At 41.2% G+C, this 10,983-nt stretch overlaps 1 protein-coding gene and 1 long non-coding RNA gene across 2 annotated transcripts; one reads left to right on the top strand and one right to left on the bottom strand.

The window, feature by feature from the left end:
- The first annotated feature begins 5,186 nt into the window (after window positions 1-5,186).
- On the top strand, window positions 5,187-7,001 carry LOC147337447 (uncharacterized). The gene is made up of 2 exons (XM_086305053.1): window positions 5,187-5,542; window positions 6,428-7,001. Exons 1-2 carry the CDS (start codon window positions 5,283-5,285, stop codon window positions 6,696-6,698), a joined length of 531 nt encoding a protein of 176 aa, XP_086161179.1. The 5' UTR covers window positions 5,187-5,282; the 3' UTR covers window positions 6,699-7,001.
- Window positions 7,002-7,033: 32 nt separating this feature from the next.
- On the bottom strand, window positions 7,034-8,301 carry LOC147337446 (uncharacterized). Its single transcript, XR_015130862.1, has 2 exons — window positions 8,144-8,301; window positions 7,034-7,302 (listed from the first exon to the last, which is right to left on the bottom strand). It is a non-coding gene; the product is annotated as an uncharacterized LOC147337446 (long non-coding RNA).
- Window positions 8,302-10,983: the final 2,682 nt, after the last annotated feature.

The raw sequence follows: 10,983 nt of genomic DNA, 5'->3' as shown, positions 1-10,983 counted from the left end.
CAATAATCAAAAGAAAAATGTCATTTCCATCTATGGTAATTTCTATTTGGTGCTATGATGGAACGGATGAGGCATTAGCGATAACAGACATGAGTCTAAGTCGCATAGACCACAAAAGGTAGAGCAAATATCTAAATAATATCTAAATTTATCAGAAGACAACATAATCGAGCTCTTGACTTGGTTCAGTGGATGATGATGCTTGATCAGTCTTGTATGTTGGCTTACTCAGTGCAGCAGGTTGCCCAAATAAATATGTTACATAAAGTCCTATACAAAGTCTCAGTCAGTTATATTAAGGTACAAAAGCAGCACTGAAGTGCCAGGCTGACATTAGTTTTGACACATTTTCTATTGTTCCATGTTATATTACAGCGGGCTGGTGCTTCTGCTTTTGGACACTATTTTATCTTTACATAAGCGTTTAAGGTGAGTGTAGCGTGCATTTGTATTCATTTAATGAGGAAAATAGAATATGTAACAAGAATATGCTGAGCTTTTGGAAAATAAGTGCCGTAATTAACTTTGCCACCCTTGTATCCTCCCTTAAAGTGCTGCGTCACACAGAATACTGAACACACACAGGTGAAAACACCATAATAACTTAATCAGTGAGCTGTTTGCGAGTAGTATTTCCCTCCAGGCTCTAGCAGCTCAGGCAAAGCCACTCAGTTCTTCCACTACCTTGTCGCAATTGAAAGAATTGGATTTGCAGCAAGGACAGCTGGCGTGATTATTAAATTCACCGACACAGAAACAAAATACACTTGAACAGAACTTTAGAAGTCAAATAGTAATCATTTGTATACGGTTCAAGTATACCTATAGAAAGTGAGCCACTTTTTTAATTAAAATGCTGAAAGAAAATATCTTTTTTTTAAATTTCCTATGCATTTCAAAAGTGTCCAAGTTAAAAACAGGAGAAAAATAACAAGAAATTATTTAAAAGAAAACTAATCCTGAACATAAAAGCAGCACTGAAGCAAAAGAAAAACACGAACAATGTAAAAATACGTATGTCAAAAGTTCATAAAATGGCTCAGTAAAGAAAGGATGGTAACCCCTTATTGACAAGGAAAAATCCCCATTTGAGTCATGATTTCATTTAATTTTTTTGCACTTAGCAAGCAGTTGCCTTGGTCATTGGTCACTGTACCCATGTAAATCATGTCATGCAATGTTTTTCAGAAGGCTGATACAAGATTGCAAAATTAATTGCAACATAAACTCCTTTCAGATAAACAACCACTCTGTATGTTTAAAGCACTCACTGCACAAGAAGCGTAACTTAATTGAGAAAGCATTGCTTTATCCAGCTTCATTAATTAGTGCACATTAAAGTCTCAAATGACGCAAACAGCAGAAGGGTTGTGCTGAGTGCAGACACACACTGGAAGAAATTATGTTTCTAAAGCATAAAATGGTATTACATAAAGTACAAGAAGCAGCTATTAAATTAATGTAAATAATTTAATTAGAACTTTCTCCTTTCTGCTTTATTAGCTATGGCAAGGACATTGGAGGAAGAGTCCTTGAAGGAATAAAACTGTATATTACATTAATAGATGTTTATTATGGACTGTATAATAATATTTTATGCTGAATGTAACTGCGGCTCTGCCCCAGGGTTTTACCTGTTCAGATCTCATCCAAACACCTAATAGGTGTTTGGATGAGAGGTGAGAGTATACTGTGAGAGTATACTGTAACCTCAGTTTACCTGCATATATGTAAGGTGTACTACAGTGGGGCAAAAAAGTATTTAGTCAGCCACCGATTGTGCAAATTCCCCCACTTAAAATGATGACAGAGGTCAGTAATTTGCACCAGAGGTACACTTCAACTGTGAGAGACAGAATGTGAAAAAAAAATCCATGAATTCACATGGTAGGATTTGTAAAGAATTTATTCGTAAATTAGGGTGGAAAATAAGTATTTAGTCACCTCAAACAAGGAAAAACTCTGGCTCTCACAGACCTGTAACGTCTTCTGTAAGAAGCTTTTCTGTCCCCCACTTGTTACCTGTATGAATGGCACCTGTTTGAACTCATCATCTGTATAAAAGACACCTGTCCACAGCCTCAAACAGTCAGACTCCAAACTCCGCCATGGCCAAGACCAAACAGCTTTCGAAGGACACCAGGAAAAGTATCGTAGACCTGCACCAGACTGGGAAGAGTGAATCTACAATAGGCAAGCAGCTTGGTGTGAAAAAAATCAACTGTGGGAGCAATCATCAGAAAATGGAAGACATACAAGACCACTGATAATCTCCCTCGATCTGGGGCTCCACGCAAGATCTCATCTCGTGGGGTCAAAATGATCATGAGAAGGGTGAGCAAAGATCCCAGAACCACACGGGGGGACCTGGTGAATGACCTGCAGAGAGCTGGGACCAAAGTAACAAAGGTCACCATCAGTAACACACTACAACGGCAGGGAATCAAATCCCGCAGTGCCAGACGTGTTCCGCTGCTGAAGCCAGTACATGTCCAGGCCCGTCTGAAGTTTGCCAGAGAGCACATGGATGATACAGCAGAGGATTGGGAGAATGTCATGTGGTCAGATGAAACCAAAGTAGAACTTTTTGGTATAAACTCAACTCGTCGTGTTTGGAGGAAGAAGAATACTGAGTTGCATCCCAAGAACACCATACCTACTGTGAAGCATGGGGGTGGAAACATCATGCTATGGGGCTGTTTTTCTGCCAAGGGGACAGGACGACTGATCCGTGTTAAGGACAGAATGAATGGGGCCATGTATCGTGAGATTTTGAGCCAAAACCTCCTTCCATCAGTGAGAACTTTGAAGATGAAACGAGGCTGGGTCTTACAACATGACAATGATCCAAAACACACCGCCCGGGCAACAAAGGAGTGGCTCCGTAAGAAGCATTTGAAAGTCCTGGAGTGGCCTAGCCAGTCTCCAGACCTCAACCCCATAGAAAATCTGTGGCGGGAGTTGAAAGTCCGTGTTGCTCGGCGACAGCCCCAAAACATCACTGCTCTCGAGAAGATCTGCATGGAGGAATGGGCCAAAATACCACCTACTGTGTGTGCAAACCTGGTAAAGACCTATAGTAAACGTTTGACCTCTGTTATTGCCAACAAAGGTTATGTTACAAAGTATTGAGTTGTATTTTTGTTATTGACCAAATACTTATTTTCCACCCTGATTTACGAATAAATTCTTTACAAATCCTACCATGTGGATTCATGGATTCTTTTTTCACATTCTGTCTCTCACAGTTGAAGTGTACCTCTGGTGCAAATTACTGACCTCTGTCATCATTTTAGGTGGGGGAACTTGCACAATCGGTGGCTGACTAAATACTTTTTTGCCCCACTGTATAACAGGCTCTAGTGAATTAAATCACAGAGCAAGCCCAAACATTAAGTAAAATTGTTTCAAACACTGCAGTCGACTGTAATGCAAAAGAGGAAATAAAGAAACAGCACATAGACTACAAAAAAAATTAATTATTGTTTAGAACAAAAATAGGCATTAAAATTAGAGATCCTTCTTGTTGTTGTAGTTGAAATTAAAATTGCATACAGTGTCATACTGCAAATTATAAAGATAACAGGTAGACTGATCAGTTGCTGAAAGTGAATACTAAAAGAAAGAGGATAATTATGTCTTTAGCATACATAAGATGATTAATATGCTGCTCTCATTGTTCATCCAGTGTGGGGCATCACATTTATTAAATTATTTAATATAATTGAAGAGTACAGGTGACAATGTCCCACCTTGATGGACCCCACCAATTCCTAAAAAGGGTACAGATATACTGTGACCCCATCTAAATGATTTTACTTAGGTCCGTAAATATTTGCAAAACATTTTTGTTATTTTGATTCTGTAATTCACCAACATAGTGAAATTTAAACCATCTTCCAGCTTTAAATCAAAAGCTTTCTCAGTTTAAAGTTGGTTACCTACAGTCTCCAACTAGGGCCCAGCTTTCTACTGGAGCCAGCTTGAAACTTGAAAGTCCCCAGGCTGTAGTGATGGGATTTCCGGCTCCCTTTAGAGAGCCGGCTCTTTTGGCGCCCAACCAGCTCTTCGGGTTGTTTTGTTGATTTAATTAATTTATTATTAACAACAATATAAAATTATGCACAAAAGGAGTTACTAATGTAAAAAAAAAAAGTGGTTTTATTTATATATGTTTATATATAAATATATACGGTGGCCCCTAGAGACAAAGCACGTACCAACTCCAAAACACATTTCTAGCATTAACTGAACTTCTAAAACAGAGCTACCTAGATCACTTAAATTACACAATTGAAAGGACATGTGTATTATATATTCAAATAATTAAAAAAAAAAGTTCATTTACCTGTTACTACCACACACCAAATCCGGTCATTGGTACTTCCTGGCTTGTGTACCACTAGGTAACAAAAGCTCAACACTGCCCCTACCATCCTGGAGCACTTCTTTTGTGTTTTGTACTTGTTTTGGAGTTTGTACGTGCTTCAGGGTTTGTACGTGTTTTGGAGTTCGTATGTGCTTTGTCTCTAGAGGCCACCGTAAATATACTTTTATTTATTCACTCCACATAAAATGTAATAAATCATATAATACAAAAAATAATATTTTTACATTTCAACTTTTAACTGTTTAAATTTTCAGCTTTTTCCTTTTAAACAAATTTAAAGTGAAACAGCACAAACCCACAACACAATTAAATATAAATTATAATATGAAAACAAAAAGAACATGCATATTCTCTGTCATATGGACCTGCATGAATAAACTTTCTGAATTCTTTATCATCCGGAACTGAAAATAGTTGTGGATGATTATTATACCTTTCTAATGTGACATTGTTGTCCCTGGATCTCTTTCTCTCTCTTTCCTTCCAGCTTTGTTCCTGTGTTACTGAGAGTGTAACTACCGCCCCTCCCCCCTCTTCCCAGCGCAAAGCACAAGGCTCGCATGCGGAGTGAAGCTGAAAAAAAGTGCGAGAGAGAGGCTGAGAGAAAGAAAAAAAAAACCCCACGGCTCCCAATCAGGAACCGGCTCTAACGGTGTGTTCACACCGAATGCGATGGACGCGAATAAAACGCCCCAAACGCCCCTAATTTGACGCGTGTACATTCGCGTCTCAACGCGTGTCCAAGAAAAATCCATCGCGCGTCAAAATATCATATTTTGACGCGCGTGAACCGGAAATGTGGGAGGAATGTGGGAGGGAGTTGTGCCAGACCGGTATCTTTGCAAGATGGCAGCTATCGAGCTAGCGCTTGAAGAGAGAGTCTCCCTTCTCTATGTACTGTGGAGAGCAGAGCAGCAGCGTAAAAGACGTCCTCGCCGTACCTGGGTCCATCAGGTCCTCCAGAGGCATGAGCAGTTTGGTGAGTTTCACCACTTGCTCCAGGAGCTGCGCCTGGATGACGGCCGATTCCAGCGCTATCACCGTCGGCCAGTTTGAGGACCTGCTTTCCCTCGTCGGTCCCAGCATCGCCCGCCTAGACACCAACTACAGGCGCTCAATCCCACCTGCAGAGCGCCTGTCCGTCTGCCTGAGGTTAGTAAAACTATTTAATACGGTAGTCCTTTATTGATATCTGTGCTAATATGCTAATCCATCCAGTTATACACTGCTAACATGGATGTGCTATGCTAACAGTGAATGCTGTCGGTGTTTACTGAAAGCAAACTGTGGTACAGAGACGACTCTTTATAATATTTCTAGTGATACTCAGAAGCTCTCATCAAGTCCCGATTTAATTCGATTTATGCTGTTATCAGTGTTTGCATGATAGCATGGCTGTGGTGTCACATCAATGTATGCGCTCGGTGTTTGCTGATATCAAACTGTAGCATTAGCACCACTGAGTTAACCTTGTAGTGATACTCACTCCTTTTTATTTAGACCTGGTTTAATTCTGGGATAGTTGAATATTTGTATATAATCCCTGCAGCTGTCAGACTCTATAGCAGGGGTCACCAGCCTTTATTAAAACAGAGTTAGATAAAACTGTGAACAGTTTGTTTCATCTTTAGTTACAGGGTTCTATCTTGATAAGCTGTCTTATCACAGATTAATTTTTCAAAAATATTAATGATTTAAGCAAGGAAAGGGCTACATGTCAACATACAACTCTTTATTTCTATTAATGTCTCACTTCATTCCTACCTGATTGACATGTTTAGGAATTATGAGTGATTGGCTCACTGTAGTTGTGAAAGTTGCTACCAATCAAATTATATGTTAAAGTTAAAACAAAACACAACTGTTTTAGATATTATCTAATATACATTTTGTAATTATCCTTATAATTACAAAATGTTTTATGTAAGATTTAAGTTTTGTGATTTAAATCTGACATCACAAAAGTATTTTGGAATTTGAATAATGTATTTTGTAACTGCAGTACACATAATACTGATTTTGAACAATTTTGTCCAGGTTCCTTGTCACCGGGGACTCCTTCAGGACCATCGCGTTCAGTTTCAGAGTCGGTGTGTCCACGGTGAGCCAGATCACCCCCCAGGCAGCGACGTCCATCTGGGACTGTCTAGTGGACGACTTCATGGCTGTGCCTTCACCTGGAGACTGGCGGTCCATCACAGAGGGATTCCAGGAGCGCTGGAACTTTCCTCTGTGCTGTGCAGCTCTGGATGAGAAGCACGTCCAGACAAAGGCACCCCATATATCATATAGGAGACACACACATTGATATACACTAAATATTCATTTCATTTCTTTTTTGTGGTGCCCAAATTGATGCACCTGCTTGATTTTGTTTAAACAATTATTGCACACTTTCTGTAAATCCAGTAAACTTCTTTTCACTTCTCAAATATCACTGTGTGTGTCTCCTGTATGATATTTAACTGACATTTTTTATTGTAACAACCAACGATTTATACAGGAAAATAATGTCTATTAACAAGGTTGCCCAAACTTCTGCATCCCACTGTATCAGTATATTTTGTCATTAGTATAATATGAAATAAATTCTACATGTGTCAAGTTGTGTGCCAACATTTGCTGTGTAGTAGAACTGAGACATTAGTCATTATAAACATTTATTTGAAATAATATTAAAAGTCTCAAACAGAAAAACATTAAACATAAATATATAAAATATAAGAATTTACAGAGAGACAGGAATAAAAAGGACCAGCTGCTCTCCAGAGCAGGAACAAGGCTGAGGAGGAAATGCTCCATTGGAGACTGGTGTGGCCTCTTCAGGGACTCCAGGATGGCCAGCTCCACCGCCGATGGACCGTCCTGGGACCCGTCCCTCATCTGCCTCGGAGCCGTCCTCCTCTGTGGGCCTGTAAAACAGCACAAAACACAAAGAAATGAGAAGGCTGCTACTAGATTTTAATTTCAACATTGAAAAAAAAAAAAAAACAATAACAGGATATAATCAGATTGGTTGTAGATATTTAGTAAAAGGGAATCCCACCGACTAAAAAGGTATCAGTGCTTGCTGTACATATCTGTGGGTGCAGCAGCAGGAGCTCAGGGACTGGGGATGCTCTGCTGCAGAATCAGTTGGTTCTATCAATACAGTATTAAATGTTAACAGGTTGGATATAATAATCGTAGAGTAGACAGTGGTCCCTCATTTATTGCAGGGGTTCTCAGAATAACTAGCCCCTGGTCACAGTTCTCACAATTGATTCTCAAAGTGCAAACCTTTGTAGATTGCAAAACGTAAAAGTATTATTATGCCGCGGTTTGTCTTCATCTGCCCGCCACTTTCGTGCGCCTTTTTCCCTCACGGTGCAGGTGTCTATTTCCGAATGAGGCTCATAGTTATGGGTGTTTTTGTGCTGTTTTTTCTATTGGACGCGATGGTTATCAAAACCAAACGTGATAAATTTGGCAAGCGCAGGAGACACGACACGGAGCAGATTTGTCAATCAGGCTGCAGAATGCAATGCTGTACTGTGCAATAAAAAATCAGCGAAAAAGCAAAGCAGTGACGGATGAACAGCGGGACCACTGTGTGCTGTTTATTAATAAACAATAAAATATATTCCTAAATGACAACATGCATAAAAGCAGAACGGTATTTGTACGTCAGTGGGAAAATAGCGGTGGCTTGCTAGCTTTTGTGCGGCTTCCCGGGTCAGTGAAAACGTTCAAAAGAGAAATGAATGAACTTACCAGGTTGCCCGATCTCTTCACATATCTTCCTCCAAGCTCGGTCCTTTTTATTCCTGTCTCGGTACTGAAAGCAGCTGGTGTTGTACAGCTCCGAGTTGTTTGCTACCGCATTGATTAGCCTTCCCCTCCATTGAAGTATGAAAGACTTTGGCTGGATCTGCCCCTTTGACCTAGGTAACAGCCACGTCACCAGGCTCCTGATTGGTTGTCGCGGCGCGATTTGACGCTGGAGTTCAGATTTTTCCAACTCGAGCGGTAGACGCGAAACGCGCGTATGCACAAAGTGCAACACAAAAACTCACGCGCGTGGTTTTATTCGCGCGTCAAACGCGCCAGACGCGCTACACTGACGCGCGTTTCACGCGTTTTGGCGTTTTCGCGACGCAAATCTGCTTCCGAATTTTCGCGGGACCCGCAATCGCGCGTCATCGCGCCTTTCCATTGACTTTACATGTAAACCTGACGCTCTATTCGCGTCCATCGCGTTCGGTGTGAACACACAGTAAGAGCTGTTTTGTTCGCGACCGACACATCACTACCAGACTGCAAACCTAACAAAGACATGAACATTCTTGAGTAGGTAGATTCTAGAATCAACAGACACCTTCATGCGCATGCTCTTGAAAAAAAATTGGTGCCATCTGCTTAAAAATGGAACGCAGCTTTTGATAAATGTTCGCAAAAGTTATTTATTTAGTGAGAAAAGAGCAATATGGAGTCCTTGAGAGAAAGAAGACCCAGCAAACTGCACACACTGAGTTGTGCAGTTTCAAAACCAATTGAACAGCATTCACTGATAAGCCAATGTTGTGTATTCGGTTCACCAAGGTGACAAAGTCAACTGTGTCAAAGGCCTTTGGCATTCCAGAAGAAGAACAGCACAGCCATTATTTATTTTTTGCTCTCTATTGCATTAATACTGTTATCCACCATTTTAATAGCAGGAGTTATTATGCGGTGGTGTTTTCTAAAAACATGACTGATGTTGGGAAATGACATGAATTTTGTATTCAATTTCAGTATAAGCTTTATTGGAATCTTTACATCCAGAATTAAAACTGCTGATTGAACAGGAGACTCTCTGCACAACCATAAAGACCCTAAAGAAACAAACATTTTGTTAAAGATGCAGTCAGTAATTTTTGGACATTAATTTACTAGATTTTGTACCCATATTTACTCTCTGTTCCAGCTAATAAAGTTTTACATATGTGGCTAGAGTAAGCAGACTCAAGATATGAATGATCATAACTGTTTTATCATCAGAGAAGGATTTGCCTTCATCAAACAAGTGAAAATGTGAAAGAAAGGAACAGATTGACCGGTCAGGATAAATCAGCTGTAAATACTGACACAGGAGCATTTCCTAAATGGAAGGAGTTTCACAGGGAGAAGGATTTTAAAAGTGACGTTGGTAATACAACCTAAAAATCTAAATGTAACATTTTTTTACATGTCAATATCAAATATTAGTGTAACATTTATCTCCCTTGCAAAAGCATATTTACCGGAACTCTGTAAGTGCTAGTTTTACTAGTAGTCTCACCGTACCACTGGACAGTGCAGTATTTTTGTGACAGTGTCCTGGTCCTGACCTGTTGAGTTTTGTTTATCATGAATTATGTTTAGTTTAATTCTTAGTTTCCTTATGGTGTAGTTTTTTCACCAGCTACAAACGCCCCACACCCACTGTTGAAGCAAACAAAGACCTGGCCAATGAGTTAAATACATTCTGCTGCAGGTTTGAGACGGACAGATTCTCCTCCCCAGAGACATTGTTTCAGACACTGACCCCAACACACCTCCCACCCCTCCCCCCTTCCCCCTCACCCTCCCCAATCCAGACTCAACGACCTCCATCACACCTCTCACCCCCCTTTCCTCCTCCCTGAAACTCAGAATACACACTGAGGATGTGAGCCGACTATTTCAGGATTAGAAGCCCCCAGCCAGACGGTGTCTCACCCTCCTGCCTCAAAACCTGTGCTGAACAGCTGGCTCCCATCTTTACCCGCATCTTCAACAGATCCCTGGAGCTGTGTGAAGTTCCCTCCTGCTTCAAACGCTCCACCATCATCCCTGTTCCCAGGAAACCCACCATTACAGGACTGAATGACTACAGACCTGTGGTCATGAAATCCTTTGAACAACTGGTGTTAACCCATCTGAAGGACATTACAGGCCACCAAATGGACCCTCTGCAGTTTGCCTACCAGGCAAACAGGTCGATGGATGATGCAGAGAACATGTGGCTGCATTACATCCTGCAACATCTCAACTGCCTGGGAACTTATGCCAGGGTCCTATTTGTGGACTTTTCTGCTTTTAACACCATCGTGCCTGAACTTCTCTCCTCCAAACTCTCCCAGCTCAGCGTGTCACCAGCTACCTGTCAGTGGATCACCAGCTTCCTGACAGACAGGAAGCAGCAAGTGAGGCTGGGGGAGATCACCTCTGAAACTCGGCCCCTCAGTATTGTTAACCCTCTACACTAACGACTGCACCTCTAAGAACTCGGCCGTTAAACTCCTGAAGTTTGCAGATGACACCACCATCATTGGCCTCATTCAGGATGGTGATGAGTCTGCATACCGGCAGGGAGTTGAGCGGCTGGTACTGTGGTGCAGTCAGCACAATCTGGAGCTGAACAAGCTTAAGACTGTAGAGATGACAGTGGACTTCAGGAGACATCCCTCAACACTGCTCCCCCTCACCATGTCAGACAGCCCGGTGTTGACTGTGAAGATCTTCAAGTTCCTGGGTACAACCATCTCCCAGGACTTGAAGTGGGAGACCAACATCAACTCCATCCTCAAAAAGACACAGCAGAGGATGTACTT

This window comes from Aulonocara sp. 'chitande type north' Nkhata Bay, linkage group LG2 (genome assembly GCF_057382095.1).
Source record: "Aulonocara sp. 'chitande type north' Nkhata Bay isolate Kocher_YH1m ecotype deep benthic linkage group LG2, A_spYH_male_GT1.1, whole genome shotgun sequence".
Lineage (NCBI taxonomy): Eukaryota > Metazoa > Chordata > Actinopteri > Cichliformes > Cichlidae > Aulonocara > Aulonocara sp. 'chitande type north' Nkhata Bay.
Note: the sequence above shows the minus strand (reverse complement) of the source record. Positions and strands in the feature narration are given on the sequence as shown.

What these genes read in the sequence shown, in the direction of transcription:
- LOC147337447 (XM_086305053.1), top strand. Translation starts at nt 5,283, where the DNA reads ATGTACTGTGGAGAGCAGAGCAGCAGCGTAAAAGACGTCCTCGCCGTA. An exon ending in CGCCTGTCCGTCTGCCTGAG is followed by an intron (nt 5,543 to 6,427) that starts GTTAGTAAAACT and finishes AATTTTGTCCAG; the next exon opens with GTTCCTTGTCACCGGGGACT.